This window comes from Prionailurus bengalensis, chromosome E1, assembly GCF_016509475.1.
Source record: "Prionailurus bengalensis isolate Pbe53 chromosome E1, Fcat_Pben_1.1_paternal_pri, whole genome shotgun sequence".
Classification (NCBI taxonomy): Eukaryota; Metazoa; Chordata; class Mammalia; order Carnivora; family Felidae; genus Prionailurus; species Prionailurus bengalensis.
Genome location: NC_057347.1, coordinates 41190678 through 41207250, shown reverse-complemented (window position 1 = coordinate 41207250; position 16573 = coordinate 41190678). Strand labels below are relative to the sequence as shown.

Here is a 16573-nt window from a genome sequence, read left to right as displayed (position 1 = left end):
AGTAAAACAGAGTCAACACTTAGGGTCCAATGAAAGGTAAAATGCCAAATGAAAGGACCAAATTATCTTTCCTGCAACTGTGGGGACATACCTATGCCCAAGACCCTTGAACCACACCTTTTCTTGTTCTGCTAGCCAGGCCATTTGAGGACCTCTTCTAATCTCACTAACAATGGGTGCTCTAGAGGTCAGGCCTTCATTAGTCCCCACTGCTATCTAGAGCAGTTCTCCAGTGTGGGCCTCATCACAGCAGCACAGGGATCACTGCACAACCTGCTTGAAATTCTGACCTACTAACCCTCAAGAGTGGGACTTCAGCACCCTGTCATTGTTCAGAGAACCTCAGATTAGTGGCTCTCAATCCAAAGTAATCAGTGCCTGCTGAGAGGGGCCTGTGGGTGTTCACAATGGAGGGTGGAGGGAGGAGAGTGGCCCAGGTTCCCTATGTAGGTAACAGGTTGAAGCCAGGGATGCTAAACAACTCTGCACCTACACATCAGTAGTAGTTTTTTGGGAAATCATTCAGTAGCTCACGCCTTACCCACCGAGGGCGGTCAGATGATTAAAGGATTATCAGGAGGAGGACAGAAGTAGTCCAAATCTCACAAAAGCGCTATTTTATATACTTTCCCACAGCTTCTCCTCTCACCCACCACCCAACGTCTTATCATATGAATGTTCTTCAGCAGTCTAATAATACATGCTACAAGCAGACAGTGATTTTTTTTTTTTTTTGGTATTTTTAATGACTGAAACAAAACAAACTTAAAACCGCAGCTTCTGGAAGAACCATTTGTTCTTGCCGGTCTTGTACCTAGACAGAAAGAAAAGGACACCAATGAGAACAGTGAAACTAAATTCCCTTCATGGAGGATATGGATACCATATTCCCAACATCCACTACCAAAGCTATTTACCTTTCCTCGAACTTGACCTTGGCCTCCCGTCGGGCCTTGCGTTTAAGAGCAGGGTCTCTGAAGACATCCTTGTTGACAACAGTTTTGTCCAAGGGGATATCCACAGAGTACCTGGGGACAACAGCGGGGAGGGAAGATCAGCCCACATGCGGCCAGGGCCTTCGCACAGTCTGGGACCTTGGGATGGCAGGGTCTGTCTCCACAGGAGCAATCCGCAAAAGCTGTGCCAAAGTCCTGATGATATTTTTTGGAAATTGCCAATTTAAAAAGACTCAAGCCATGAAAATACTTCACGTTTCATTCTCAACTTTCCAGTGACTATTTTTCTGGCTAAGGATTGTCACTTTAATCATGGTGGTTGGCCAGCTTCCTATTTGGAGCCATTTTATTTAGTGGTGTTCAAGCTGTGTCCAGGGAAGGGTTAGCCTCATTATGAGAATGCAAAACCTGGGTGACTAGTTACCAAGGTCTGTCTCCCAGCACCTGAGAAACAGCAATGCCCTTTTAAGACAGCCCATTAAGAGTAAACATGCAGCCGCCAGTAGCAAACTGTAAGGCACACACTGCTGGGTTTTGGCAATTATCGTTCAGGACTCTCTCAAATATTTTTATTTCCTTATAACCTATACACCAAGATAGCATGAATGGCACACAATACTGTGAACGGCCAGGAACTCAGGGGCTTGAGAGCCAAGTGGAATCAGTTGGGGGGAGGTTTGCTTTCCCTTATTTATCAACAATTTTTGAAAGCCTATAAAAACTATCCTTGAAAGTGGAAAAGTGGAAGACAGCAGGCCAGATCCCGTGCCTGTATTTATCGTGATTGCAAACAAATGCAGCAATCTTTACCTAACACTTCTAGAATTTTCAGGTGAGGAGACAGATCAAGAGCAAGCTTGGAAAAGATTTTTCAATCCTGCTTGGCCCAGTCAGGGAAGTCACCACAGAAAATGACAGAACACAGCTCCACACTGAATTAAAGAGGCAACACTGGGGGGGGCGCTTGGGTGGCTCAGTCGGCCGAGTGTCTGACATCCGCTCAGGTCAGGATCTCACAGTTTGTGGGTTCGAGCCCCACGTCGGGCTCTGTGCTGACGGCTCAGAGCCTGGAGCCTGCTTCAGATTCTGTCTCTCTCTGCCTCTCTCCCACTTGTGCTCTCTCAAAAACAACATTAAAAAAAAAAAAAAAAAAAAGAGGCAGCACTTGAAACCACGACCACTTTGTAAGTCACACATGAAAATGTCTCTTCCCCACACTGGAATGGCTGCAAAGTTGAAAGCTGTCTCCTTATTCAGCAGGCCAGAGGGGAGAAAAGAAAGTCACTTTCATAACCATTCTTGATATGCTCACCTTGTGGGCATGAGGTGATTGTAGTTATAAACTTTCACAAAAGACTTGATCTTTGACCTCTTGGCGATTTTCTTCTTCCCCATGGCAGCTGTCACTTTGCGAGGATAGCGGTCAATTCCAGCCACCAGAGCGTGGCTGTAGGGACGGTCTGAGGTGCCATCATCGATGTTCTGAACAAGCAAGAATCACGTTAGTAATCGAGGGCCTACTGAGGCGCTGTGCTAAATGCAGGCCGTGTATAAAAAGAATACCCCCACTCCCAATCTGAGACCCGCTACTGGAAAAACCGCACAAAGCAGACATTCTGAGTGCTAGGCTAGATGCCCAAACAGTAATGGGTCGTATTCATTCCCACCAAGAATCTGGAAAGGCTTGTGGGAGCTAAGTGATTAAAAACTAACAATAATTAGCATTTATGGAGTGTTTGCTTTCTATCAAGCACTGGTTCTTAGGACTTAACATCTCTTAACTTCTACAATTACATGGCTAGTTGGTGGTCTAACTCCAGAAACCAGTCTCAGACAGATGAGGGAAGGGAAACAAAGGGTGTCCCAGTGGTCCCACAACAACCAAAAGTTGTTGGCCAGAGCTTAGCAAAATCTCACAAGAGGCCACAAAATGTAGGCAGAAGGCAAAGAACGGAGGGCTAGAATATGCCAAGTGATCGTTTTGCCTAGAAACAATTTCTCCCCTTTTTACAGAATCCCAGCTGCAGCACTTAACGTTTTACTTCAGTTGAGTTACTTAACGTCTCCAGACATCAGCAGTAGAAAAGAATCCCCTACGGTTACCTCAAGGACTGGGCATGACACCACCTGGAAAACAGCGCCAGATACCAAGCAAGCGCTCGATAAACGCCGGGCATTATTATTTTTTAAAGCCTCTTTAGTAGAGAACCCATTATATGTGAGGCGCCCAATTCAACTCACATCTGTTTGTATTTTGCATTTTTCTCTCTCAAGAGCCCCGATGCATTCACTCCCACCCGCAATGCTCAGTGACCAATGCCCCCAAGCTAGCTCTTGACTTCCACGCTTGCAGGCCTTCCGAAACCAGCCCCGTTCCTGGGATGTAGGCGCGCAGAGGCTCGCGAGAACGGTACCTTCACGATGACCGCCTTGCGTCCGGAGTAGCGTCCGGCCAGGACCAGCACCACCTTCCCGGGTTTCATGAATTTGCCCATCTCTGCAGGGGAAGGAGAAGGGGCCGTTCAGAAACCTGCCAAGCCGAGGATGTGGGCCCAGAAGCCAAGGCTGCGCTCACTGCCGTCTCGGCCCAGGCCGCCCGCAGGCCCCTGATCGCAGGATGGGACCGCTACGAAGCCTCCGGAGACCGGGCAAAGGAAAGCGCCCGGCGCCACCCCGGATCTCGACCCCCAGGCCGCGGATGGCAGCGGATTGGAACATCCCGCCCAAGGTTCTACTCACCGACACCAGCTACCCGAGCCTACGGCAGAAAGGAAGAAAGCCCACTTCCGCTAACCTTTCACCTCGGGGAGAGTGACCTCACATCCGGTCCCGCCCCGCAAGTTTCGCCCCACCTCTTGAAATCCTTTACGGGCGGAAGAAGCTCTGGCGGGCAGAGCAGTACCTGGGCGTTCGTTTATTCAAATCAAACTTTATCAGTAGCTTCCACTAGAAGCAAAGAAGTCCTTCCTTCCGCGTAGGTGGGAAGAGCAAGGAAGGCTCTAAAGCGCGCAGACCTTTGACTCCACTGCTCTGCCGCACCCCTTGGTTGCAGTTCCTTTTTCTGGCGCTAGAAGGGGTCACAGTTTGAAATAGATTTTTATGACTTGAAAGAGTCAGAGAGCAAAAATAGGACTTGTATTAGTGTGCATTTTTTTATTATTTTTTTTTTCAACGTTTATTTATTTTTGGGACAGAGAGAGACAGAGCATGAACGGGGGAGGGGCAGAGAGAGAGGGAGACACAGAATCGGAAACAGACTCCAGACTCAGAGCCATCAGCCCAGAGCCCGACGCGGGGCTCGAACTCACGGACCGCGAGATCGTGACCTGGCTGAAGTCGGACGCTTAACCGACTGCGCCACCCAGGCGCCCCTGTATTAGTGTGCATTTTTGGCGTAAGGGGGGAGAGACGAAGATCAGTTAGGCAAAGGTGCTTACCCCCAATATTTAGAATCTAGTGATGTCACAGACATTACCGACTGGAATAAGCAGTGAGGAAGGTGAAGGATGATGGTGATAATCCCTGAGCACCTACTCTGTGCTAGGCTTTTTAGGTAGCCTAGCTTTACCTAATGATACAGGAGGTGACCCTGGAAGACTGTTTTTAGATGGTTCTTTACTTGTCTTCGGAGTTCAAGAGAAAGGGAAACCATCTTACAGTTTTTCCTTTTCTGAACATGGAAGAATCTATAGAATTGGTCTTGGGCAAGATATGAGAAAAATCAGGGTTTCATCAATTCTCTTCTTAGCCTCTCCAGGGACCAGTTTTCCCTGCAGCCAACACCCCATGCCAGTGGTTTATCACAATAATTATGTACTTACATATCTATATTCAATTACAGTATTTTGTTTCGGAGCACCTGGGTGGCTCAGTAGGTTGAGCATCCGATTTCCTCTCAGGTCATGATCTCGCGGTTGGTGGGTTCAGCTCCCCATCCGGCTCTGCTCAGACAGCTCAGAGCCTGGACCCTACATTGGATTCTGCATCTCTCTCTCCGCGCTCCCCCCGCCCCCCACTTGTTCTGTCTCTCTCTCAGAAATAAACGTAAACATTTTTTTTTTAAATAAAAAAAAGATCTTTTGTTTCAAATCGGAAGATGACATTTTAGAATTGGAAGGGACCTCCAGAGATCATCTACTCTGGCCTCTAAGAGGACAGCTCTAGAGCAGCAAAGTCACAGAGATGGTGATGCAAGAGCAAGTTCTCATTCCTGACCTGGTGCTCTTATTACACTACACCACCCTGTCCATTTCCACCTTCATGGTCTGCTCCCAGCCTGCTGCTGCCTCTTCTGCTGTGTATCTTTTGGAAAATAGAAACCACAGCCGGAAATCTCATAATTGCCTTGGACTCTTCTCACAAACACTCTCCCAAATTAGTACGAAATCTTCTGAATTTTTCCTCGTCTTTTAAATCTTTTCTGTCCTTTTCCAGAAAAGGAAAATGTCCCTAAATGATCCAGCCTCAGATCTTTTTCTTCTCCTCCTCAAACCTTTTTTTTTTTTTTTTTTAATGTTTATTTTTGAGACAGAGAAACAGAGCACGAGCAGGGGAGGGGCAGAGAGAAAGGGAGACACAGAACCCGAAGCAGGCTCTGGGCTGTCAGCACAGGCCAGACGCGGGGCTCGAACTCACAAACCGCCAGATCATGACCTGAGCTGAAGTCAGATGCTTTAACTGACTGAGCCACCCAAGCGTCCCTCTTCCTCAAACTTTTATGTGGATCTGAATTGCTTGCTATGCTTATGAAAGATGGATTTCTAACCTAGGAGATAACAATTTCAGTCTGGAGTGGAGCCATATATGATCTATAGAGCTTATTTTGGGGAGCTTCCCTCAACATACCTCTTAAATTCCCCATTTTTGTGCTTGAAATCCTTCACTGGCTCTGTGTACCGAAGTTTAAACTCACCTTTCTTTTCTTGCAGCCTAAATTCCTTATTTTTCCACATCTTCACATAACCACTCCCTCCCCACCCCCCATCCCCAACTACTGAAATATCCAACCTTTTTGATTCCTGGGGTCTTTACTCAGGTGGGTCCATGTGTCTTTATTCTCCTCCACTGTAGCTAGGCAAAACCCTGTCCAAATCCATCCTTCAAGGGCACTCCAGAGTTCTCCCAGGCAGAATCAATCTCTTCCTTCTGTGCTCCCTCAGCAATCCAATCCATACTCATCTTTATTAGAGAACATCTTATTTGGTTTGGATCAATGGTTCTCAAAGTGTTGTCCCTAAAGCGGCTGCATCAGTCTGGGATGCTTAGAACCGTAGAACTGTGAATTTTCAGGCCACACCCCAGAACTATGGAATAAAAATCTGTAGGATGGGACCCAGCAATTTTTAACAAGCTACCCAAATCCCCAATTTCCTTAGATTGTGTCTTTGTTGAGGGCAGGGAGTATGTTTTATTTCTCTCTTTCCTGTCTACCCTGGCTCAGGCAGTTGGCAGGCATTCAAGGATGAATGAATGCAGAACGCCTTAGAAATCTTTTTTTCTAAGATTTTAAGTACCTCTACAGCCCACATGGGGCTTGAACCTATTACCCTGAGATAAAGAATTGCATGCTCTAGCAACTGAGCCAGGCAGTTGCCTCTACCTTTAAGAATGCTTTGCAAGGGCGCCTGGGTAGCTTGGTCAGTTAAGCATCCAACTCTTGGTTTCGGCTCAGGTCGAGATTTCATGGTTCAGGAGTTCAAGCCCCGCGTCAGGCTCTGTGCTGACAGCGCAGGGCCTGCTTGGAATTGTCTTTCTCCGCTCGCTCTGTCTCTCAAAATAAATAAACTTAAGAAATTAAAAAAAAAAATGCTTTGCAGATCATACTTTTAAAACAGTGCAGCCTGCGCTTTCACGGATACATATCCATGATTCTTTTTCATCCTGTTCTTGCATAGGCTTAGACCTAGGCTGACTGTTCCCTTCTCTCCTCCCTTGTCCTGTGTGCCTCACCCCAAGCCAAGGACAGAGTTCTGTCCTAAGTAATAATGCAGATGATCAGTGACTAGCAGATATCGGACTGCTGGGATGCTGGCAGCATTGTCTCCGTCTCTACATATTGTCTTTTTGTTTCATGAAGAACTCCACAGAACGGTGGCTGTCTGTCCGTCCATCTCCTTGTGGCCTAGTCCCTTGGCAGCTGAAATTTCTGGTAGGTATGTGGGAAATACCTTCTCTTCCCCAAAGTGACGGTGGAGCGAGGGGGTGGATAAAGGAGAGAGAGGAAGAAAAGATCTAGAAGCAGCATGATACAATGAGGTAACATGATAGAATATAAAGACCATAGGATTTGGATTCGGGCAACTTGAGTACAAATCTCAGCTCTTCCATCACATACACCTGGACAAGATGTTTAACCTCAGTGTACTTGGCTATAAAATGGAGATCATATGGTCTTGTCTTAGAAGTAGTGAGGATTCAGTTAGGATGGCCTAAAACAGCTTCCCATGATGCTTGATACAAATTAGAATCAAAACCTTGATACAAATTAGTCTTTGTGAGGATTAGAAAAATACTGGGGTGGTTCCGGGCTGTGCCACATAGTCACGGCACTTATCATCCACCCTGGATGATATCTAGATAAATGGACTTAAAAGTGCCAGCTCCAAAAGTGGCAGGCAAGGTGAGATTTGCCGTGGGAACAGACTGCACGCCTGGGCGAGATGGGATGATAACATTTGGGAGAAAGAAACCACCACCAAAGTTGACCTGGTCCAGGATAGAGGGCCAAGAAGAGGCAGAAAGGCCAAGAGCCAGACGTTGCTCAAGAAAGTACTGATCTGGATGGATGGGCTAATAACGCACAGACTTATAAACCAAAGCCAAGAGTCTCTACGGTCTTTCAGAGAAGCTACATAAAATACTATGATTTTATTAGCAACCACAGATCTATCATTTTCCACATTTTACAATTATCCTGCTTCACACAGGATGACTAATTCTAATGAATTTTCAATAATACATCTTAAATAACATGTTGTTGAAAAAAAATTAAGTTAAAATGCACTATGTAATAGTGCAGACACAAAGTGCAGCTGGCTATTTAATACACGAAACAATGCTGAATCCGTAGGGTTGAGATCCCATTTGGTTTTCCAGAAAGGAATATACCTTGCCCATCTTTGGTCAGTCCTGAAGCAGTATGCAAGCTGAATGATAAATACGAACTAAAAAGGCTAAAATACTGAAGACCAAATAGGATCACTCTAGAGTCCATTTTACAAGGAAATGCTCAGTCCCTTGTCTGTCAACAGGGATCTGTAGTCCCTACCTCCGCTGCAGTACCTACATATGGTCAGACTGCCTCCATCATCCAGCCTCCGGGACAAATGGACTCACAATCCTGGGGGGAGCTGCTGCTGGTCACTGAAGTGTGTTCCCATTCACACTTGACTCAGGGGCAAGGATTCTCTTGAGGAGGACAGCTCTAACATATTTACTTCTAAAAAGATTGTGTCTGCATCTTGTTGGGAGTTGTGTACGGGAAAGGTTATTTGCCAAAGGACATGGTACCAGCCCATGGTGGTCATTCCTCATAAATAACCAGCTCCAGAATCAAAAGAGCATCATCTGTGCCGCCACCTTGTCGGGAACAGATTTCAGTTCTTACCCCCCAAAAAGGGGCTCACATTGAGCCTAACAGTGGTTAACTAACTCCCTTAGAAATGCTGTTATCAGATATCCCCATTCCCAGTTTTAGAGGCAACTAAGGAACATACAAGGCCTTTCCTGACCTTGGGGTCAGGAAGAAAAGGGGTGTCTGTATTCATAAAGGGAATTTAAATTTCGGCCTTAGGACTCTCTTGAACCTGCTCCAAGTGAAGGAATGCGGCTCCCAGCTTGGATGGCAAGAGCCTCAAGTGGAATGTCTTCCAGGACCAACAATTCACTCATGTTGTCACTCACTACCATAAAGAGAATGGTTAGAGTGACCTGGGTTTTGTAAAACTCAGACGTGGCACGATGCGGTGGTACATTCACTGTGTGCCACAGCTGATTTCTTTTACATAGGCTGTAACATATGTGCCCAGACGTTACATGCCGGGCAGAACCTTTTAGCGGGAGGGTTTCCGGCATTTCTTTCTGATATGCTAAGTTGGAAAACAGACTTTGCAGTCATTTGGCAAGGGAAACTGTCTTTAACCCCCCCCCCCCCCCCCCGCCCGCCGCCTTGCTCTTTGTTTCTATCCTAGAAGACTAACCATCTGTTCCTACCCTACTGAGGAAGGTACTGGTGTAGGGCCAGGGCACTCTCCTCAAAAGGCATCTTTGATGTTCTTGAGCTGGCGCACGGCCAGGTCTACAGGGAGGCTGAACTTGAGGCTGCTGAGGCGACTGAGCAGGTTGAGGGCACTCTCAAAGCCTGTGTGGGCCATGTAGCTCCAGGGCTGGTAGTGGGGCTCAATGAGCGACCCCGACTTGCAGATCAGGTTCACCCAGGACACGAGCCGCTGCTCATTGAGTGCCATGCACACCAAGGCCTTGAGCTCTGAGTCTGCGCTGCGCTTAAAAGGGTCGTGCTCCGTCAACACCATGTGGATGGCGGTCAGTAAGCTCTGCTTGGGGGTCACCACAGTGCCTCCCATAACCGGCAGGGCAAAGGACTGGGAGAGCTTCCGTGCGGGGGATTCCACATAAGCACGGCCGTTCTTAGCATGGTAGTACTTTACAAAGAGCTCCCACGGGTGCATGGCCTCGGGGGCTGAGGAGAAGGCTGGCAGCAAACAAGCAATGGGGGCCATGACAAGGCTCATCCCCGGTGAGGAGGCGTAGAGTCCATGGGCCAGCAGGTCCCTTACAGCCACTGTCAGCTCCTTCCGCACGGCCGTGGTCAGCTCGTCCTTGCCTCCCAGAGAGAGGTCCTGGAGGTTGGCGGAGGTGATGACGTGGTCGTGCGGCTGGTGCCTCAGGGCGAGCTGCTTCACTCTGTCTACTGATACCTCCAGCCTCTTCAGTAAGGGGGAGTAGTCCCTGTCAGCCTGGCTTCTCTGCCACAGGGTTTGTGGGATCTGGCCCGTGGCGCAACCAAACTGGCTAACGGCAAAGATCTGGAGCACTGCGAGCGCACGCCGCATGAGGTGCAGCCCCGTCTCCTGAACCTTCTTCACGTCTTCTGCCTTTGCTGTTCAGAAAATGCAACGACTCATCAGTTAGGGCCATGCTGGCACAGAGGTACATTCAACAAGGCACGGGCTGGGATCCGGTCCTGCTTCTGAGCTACAGTACACGTCCCACAGGAAGCCAAGAGCCACCTAGGATGTTGCTGGACCTAACTGTTTTGGGTCAATGATAGCTGTGACTGGGATTCCCACACCAAATAATCCGCTCACTTAAAGTGTATAATTCAGTGATTTTTAGTATATTTACAGAGCTGTGCACCCATCATCCCCAAAAGAATCCCTGTACCGTTAGCATTTCCCATTCCCACTTCTCCCCAGCCCCTTGAGCCCTAGGTAACTGCTAATCTACTTCCTACCTTTCTGGATTCGCCTGTTCTGGAAGCTGTACTTACTTTTGCTGTTTCCTGGAGGCAGTCTGCCGCTGTCAGTCCTGGCGGAGCCACTTCCTGTCTTCCCACTGGCCTTGCACTCACAGTGTGCACTGTCTGCCTGCAGTGGGCTTCCCACTTCATCTGTAAGCAGGAGTTACAAAGAGGAGGAAAAAGAATATTTACTAGTGCCTACCACATGTAAGACTTTTACAAACAACATCTGATTTGTGTGGCACAGTGACTGGCTCAATAAATATTTGCTGAATGAAGGAAGCGTGAATCATCATTTCAGGGGTGAGGAGAGTGGGACTAAACAGGTTAGGAACCTCCCCAAGGACCCAAGGCTAGGAAGTGGCAGAACTGGGATCTGAACTATCTGGTTCTAAAATCCATCTTCTTGGGGCATCTGGCTGGCTCAGTCGGAGCAGCATGTGACTCTTGATCTTAGGGGTGTGAGTTCGAGCCCTACACTGGGTGTAGAGATTACTTAAAGATAAAATCTTAAAAAAAAAAAAAAAAATCCACGTTCTTTCTATTCTACCGTGCTGGCTCCCTCACTGAGTGATCAAAACCTCCTACACAGTACATGAAGAACGGGCACCTTTAGGAACCAGTACTTGGATTACATATAATTATCATGACATCTGTCCACCCTGCTCTTCCCATCCCTTCCTCTGACCTTGGATGAAGTTGATGAACATCTCGAGGTCTCGGATCTGAGTCTTCAGCTGCTCAACCAACTGTTCTTTCACTCGGGCCGGGTTGACAATCTGAGCCACAGCTGCATCCACACGCTGCCGCAGCTCCTCAGTGGACAGTGAACTGATGTCCTCATTCAGATTCATGTCCAGTTTCTTTATTAGTTCATCTATGATCACCTATCAAGACCACAAACAATGGGCACACCCTTTAGAATTTTCAAGGAGAGGGCTTGAAAAGGGAGTTATTTGCTGGAGTGCTTCCTTCCTTTCAATGGAACTCAACGACAGACAGAACTCCCAAACCTGGGAGAGGACACGATGCGACTGCTGATCAAGGTGAGAGCACAGAGCTCCTTCTCCTACAGTAACAAGGACCCTTGGTTCCTCTCAGACAGGAATGGCTCCTCTCACTGCACATTCTCTACCAGGCCAGGCAACTTTCAGGAGAATAACAGTGTGAATAATCCAAAGTGGTTGACAGTCCCAAAAGCCTCATAGTTAGCTTTCCCCAAAGCCTCCAAGAGCATACATATGGATTTCCCTTAGTTTCTAGTTCTCCTCATCCCTTCTTGCCCTACTCAAGGCAACTAAAAGAAAAAAAAAAAAATCTCTACTAAACATCAAAGTGCATTAGAGCCAAAATGCCCTAGTGACAATATTTGGAACAGTTTGAAATCCAGTTAATGTAACTCCAGCCAAGCCAGAGAAACAGCCACATCACGGTGAGAGACAAACATGTTTGTAGGGGAGGCTGTAGCTGTATTTCTGCCAGAGATTTACCTGCCTACCCAGGTGTTGCTTAAATAAATATGGCATTAAAACCAGTCTGGATTCCTGGAATACTTATCAACTGGTAGTGGGGAAAAGCTAATTTACATTGGAGGAGGTGCCCAAGTAGAACTGTTTTAATGATCAAATGAAAAACTATTATTTAAAAAAAATTTTTTTTTTTTAAACGTTTATTCATTTTTGAGAGACAGAGAGAGACAGAGCACGAGCAGGGAAGGGGCAGAGAGAGAGGGAGACACGGAATCTGAAGCAGGCTCCAAGCTGTCAGCACAGAGCCTGATATGCGGGGCTCGAACTCACAAACCACAACTTCATGACCTGAGCCAAAGTCGGACGCTCAACCGACTGAGCCACCCAGGCGCCCCAAAACGATTATTATTATTATATATCACTACTATTAGTATAACCACCAAAAAGAGCTCAGTTAACATATTATAAAGCTTTGGAATTTGTGTTTCCATGTGTGAATGAAGACTTGTCCCATTTCCCTTTGATTTGGGCCAGCAAAGGGATTCTCAGTAAGACCAAGGGTGAACGAGCTAGGAAAGAATGTCCTGTGAACACAGGAAGGGACAAGGTAGCCTTAGGTAGTGGTGGGCGCCTCTCTGGTGTCTGCTCACCCGCTGTCTTTCCAAGACCACGGACTGTGGCAGGGAGTCGTAACTGCCCTCTTGATAGGCAAATGTTTCCAGGTCATCCAGCTGGGTTTTGAGCTGCAGTATAAGTTCTTTCTGCTTCTCCCTTTGGGTTTCCAGACGTTCCCGTTTCTCCTGCTCACTCTAAGACAAGAAAATACTTAGGTCTATTTCATAGGAAAAGGAAAAATCAGGGCACAAGGGCACATTAAGAATCCTCACAAGCTAACCATGACTACTGAAACAAAGTGTTTCCAAATAATCCCAAGCAAATACAGAATTCATACATAGGTTCAAAAATGAGAATAACGATTTCATCCAGGGTAATTTATTAAATGTGTTTTCTTTAAAAAGGTATTTGTCCCTCATTGGAAACAGAATATGAATACAATGAGGCCTTTTGTTAAGACAGCCTTCCCACCCCCTCCACAAAGGCCTAGTTAGGATAGAGACAATTTATCTTAGACAAGACAGCCCCCCAGGAATTAAACATGCCATCCTCCACAGCCAATTACCACAGATCAACTCCTGAATACTTTCTGCGGCCAAATTTTGCAAGAGAATCTAGACATAAGGGTGTAGAGGAAAGATTTATAATTCATAATCAGTTTTCTTTATTCTTATTTTTTAAAGATTTTATTTTTCAATAATCTCTACATCCAAAGGGGCTCAAACTCACAACCCTGAGATCAAGAGTTGCATACTCTATCGACTGAACCAGCCAAGCACCCCTCATAACCAGTTTTCTTAAGATTCAAAGCCCCTTCAATGTATTACAGATGTTCGCACAATCAAAAGAATTAAAGCAGGTGCCTGGGGCAGTGGAAAATAAAATCCAAAAGCCAAGCAACAGGGGTGGGAAGGTAACCATGTTAAAAAAGAAAGAAAGAAAAAAAAAAAAAGAGTCTGGTAAGTTTCCCTGACCAGTGACTCCTTTCTCCATTGTTGGCCACGAGGCAGATACTGCATTTAAATGATGAAAAATCCTTCAGGGTGGTGAAGTCTTGCCAATGTATTCTCAAATGCTAGTTCTTCCTTAACTTTCTTGATTATCAAAAACAAAACAAACCAAAACTAGCAAGTCAGGTGCAGGTATAAGGCTGCATTTTCAACCAGCAGTCTATAGGACGTTAAATTTAACCTTCAAATGGAACTTACCAAGCCCTCCAAAAGATATGAGACAGGACAAATGAAAAACAATGAATTAACTTTTTGTTCAAGCTCTTTAAAAAGCAATCCTTTTGCTTTACTCAACATGACAGCAAGCCTTTTCTCAGGACACTTCCTCTCCAAACCTTTGAGTATTGGCATGTCTTAGAACCTTGTTCCCATCCCCTGCTGAGTGAGGGCCTAGCTATCCTTCTGGTTTCCTGGATCCCCCGGGGCAGAGCTGACCATTTCTCACTCTATGCTGTGCACACACTTCTCTAGCTCATGTCACATTATAATCTTTGTTGAGGATTCTGTCTCCCCCAGTCTATGAACTCCTTAAGGGCAAAGGCCTTGACTTTGTATCCCTGTTGCCTAGCACGGTGTTGGGCACAGGATAAACTCTCAATACACATTTGCTGTATGTTACTGAACTAAAACAGGTACAGAACGACACATTCCAAATAATGAGCTCTGACTGGAGGAAGCTGTCTAGCCAGCCCAAGGAGAAAGTACAGGGAAGCTCTGTTTGTGTTTTCACTGTATCCTAACTTCATTAAGCCAAGGAAGAAGAAGAAGAAGAAAAAAAACAAACAGTCATGAATCCTGATTCTGTTTTCACGAGTATGTCTGCTGAACTCTGTTTCCTGCCATGGCACCATGGCAGTTACAGCGTGTTATTTGTTGGAATGTGGGCAAACAAGTGTAATAGAGAAAAACGAGCTCTGGTTCAAGGCAGAAAATAATGGAAATGATTTCCAGTAGGAAGTGAGAGGAAATACTGGTTTAAAAAAATCTGGAACTAACAAGAAGTAAATCATCTGGTTCAAACATGTCCCCCCACTTAGATATTTTATGTAATCTTCTGTGCATTCATTAACGCATAAACAGGTGGTACCAAAGTGGTATTTTGAGCACCGCTTTTTTTCCTAATTTTTACTTATTTATTTTGAGAGAGAGCATGTGCAGGGGAGGGGCAGAGACAGAGAGAGAGAGAGAGAGAGAGAGAGAGAGAGAGAATCCCAAGCATGCTCTGTGCTGTCAGTGCAGAGCCTGACGTGGGGCTTGATCTCACCAACCATGGCATCATGACCTGAGCAGAAATCAAGAGTCAGACACTTAACTGACTGAGCCACCCAGGCACCCGGGGGGCACCACTTTTTTTTTTTTTTAAGTTGTACTCTGCTTCTGAAAGAGAAAATGAACAACCAAGAGAGCACCACATCCACACAGAAACTCTGATGCTTCTTGCTCCTGAACAAGGGCCTGGTTACAGTAATCCTTTCTACTCCTTTCTACACCTTAAAAATCTGGCAATTTGAGGTGGCTGCTCCTTGTGCCAGGAGCTGCGGGTATATGGAGAGGAGGGTGGAACAGCAAACACAGGATTGCACTGGAAACATTTCAGGTTAAAATAAGCAAGTCAGTATCTGCTACTGATAAGCCTTGGTTAAACCCAATTTAAGTGGGAAGAAAGCCACGTATAGGTAGTAACTTGAAGAATGAAAATGTGGAGAAGACGGCCAAGTCTCTTCAACACCTCCAATAAGCTATCTGCAACTGTGCACTTTCAGAGATTCAAAGACTGTTAAGGAAATGGCATTGGCATACAGACTCCCATTACTCAGTGGAGGCTAACTGAACAGATCCTGTCACAGTTACCAAAGGGGCTTCCTATATAATACCTAGTTATTAGGCAGGATGGGCAAGGAGGTTTAAAATTCCAGCTGTAGGAAAGGCTATAATCAGGAGTTGTGGTTTTTTTTCATTTACTAAGTGATCCTGCTGTTCAACAAAGCTTCTGCCCCCACAAAAGCCTAAAGATTAAAGACGTTTTCTAGATTCCAGGAAAGTAGGAACAGGCAGGAGGTCTAAATTTCCATGGATTCCAATTCACTTACCCTTCATTAGCCAATGTTCTCAGCCCCAGGTCGGGGTACTCTATCAACAAATGTGCTCGGGCGTTGGGTACTTTATGAGGCCACGGCAAGGTGAGGGGGAGCAGCACTGCTTTGGTTGGTTGCTCTGTTGCCCTTTGAATACTCTTTGCTCACCACTCTTCCGTCCCGCACGTCACCACACCGGCATCTCTTTCCACACCCTAGGTGGACACCCCTCACAATGAGGTTCCCAGGCCTCGGGGTCCTCCTGCCCTTCAGCAAACCTCGCACACCTGTCTTATCTCCTCGTCTCCAACGCGCGAAGTACTCACCGCGACCAGGCGGCTTCTCACCGCTGCTACCTTGGTCCGCGTCAGCATCGCCACCCACCCAACCCCCTATGCCCCTGTCCCTCGGGGTCTGGCCCAGATGCTCACCTGGTTCTCGCCCCGCAATCGTGGCCGGTCCCCTGGCAACCCATCGCCATCGTCGCTGGCGGGGTCCTCGGACCCCCCATAACCCAGGACGTGCGGGCAACCGCGGAAAGCGAAGTCCTCGAGCTCGCGCAGGAGGCGCTGCTGCTCCGCGGGCGCACCGCGCACCACCTGGCGCAGGCGGAACTGCACTTGCGCGAAGTGCGAGGACAGCGCAAGCAGCGCCGAGTCCAGCCGCCGCCGCTCAGCCCGCAGCCGCCGCAGCGTCCGGCCGGGCGAGTCGGGAGGGGAGCCCGGGGCCGCGCCTGGCTCCTCGGCTGCCGCCTCTTCCGAGAACGCAGCTGTCCCAGGCCCGGCCTCCGCCACTGCCCCCACCGGGGCCCAGCGCACCGCCTCGCAAGGTGGCGGCGACTCCTCTTCCTCTTCCTCTTCGTCCTTCGCCTTTGGACCAACGGCAGCTACCACCGTTACCGGCTCCGCAGACGCTTCGACAGCCGCCATCTTCCCGGAAACGCCGCCGCACGTCAGCCGCGCCCCCTCAC

At 47.4% G+C, this 16573-nt stretch overlaps 2 protein-coding genes across 2 annotated transcripts; both read right to left on the bottom strand.

The window, feature by feature from the left end:
- Positions 1–720: 720 nt before the first annotated feature.
- RPL27 (ribosomal protein L27) lies at positions 721–3817 on the bottom strand. The gene is made up of 5 exons (XM_043584599.1): positions 3696–3817; positions 3371–3453; positions 2269–2438; positions 918–1028; positions 721–814 (listed from the first exon to the last, which is right to left on the bottom strand). The coding sequence occupies exons 2-5, from the start codon at positions 3449–3451 to the stop codon at positions 766–768; spliced, it is 411 nt and encodes a 136-aa protein (XP_043440534.1). The 5' UTR covers positions 3452–3453; positions 3696–3817; the 3' UTR covers positions 721–765.
- Positions 3818–7804: 3987 nt separating this feature from the next.
- Positions 7805–16532, bottom strand: RUNDC1 (RUN domain containing 1). The gene is made up of 5 exons (XM_043584589.1): positions 16035–16532; positions 12554–12712; positions 11123–11321; positions 10465–10584; positions 7805–10074 (listed from the first exon to the last, which is right to left on the bottom strand). The coding sequence occupies exons 1-5, from the start codon at positions 16530–16532 to the stop codon at positions 9209–9211; spliced, it is 1842 nt and encodes a 613-aa protein (XP_043440524.1). The 3' UTR covers positions 7805–9208.
- Positions 16533–16573: the final 41 nt, after the last annotated feature.

Coding starts and splice junctions, on each gene's coding strand:
- RUNDC1 (XM_043584589.1), bottom strand. CDS start 16,532: ATGGCGGCTGTCGAAGCGTCTGCGGAGCCGGTAACGGTGGTAGCTGCC. Junction 12,713..16,034: donor GATTGCGGGGCGAGAACCAG/GTGAGCATCTGG, acceptor TTCTTGTCTTAG/AGTGAGCAGGAGAAACGGGA. Junction 11,322..12,553: donor TGGTCTTGGAAAGACAGCGG/GTGAGCAGACAC, acceptor TGGTCTTGATAG/GTGATCATAGATGAACTAAT.
- RPL27 (XM_043584599.1), bottom strand. CDS start 3,451: ATGGGCAAATTCATGAAACCCGGGAAGGTGGTGCTGGTCCTGGCCGGA. Junction 2,439..3,370: donor GCAAGGCGGTCATCGTGAAG/GTACCGTTCTCG, acceptor TTGCTTGTTCAG/AACATCGATGATGGCACCTC. Junction 1,029..2,268: donor AATCACCTCATGCCCACAAG/GTGAGCATATCA, acceptor TGTTGTCCCCAG/GTACTCTGTGGATATCCCCT.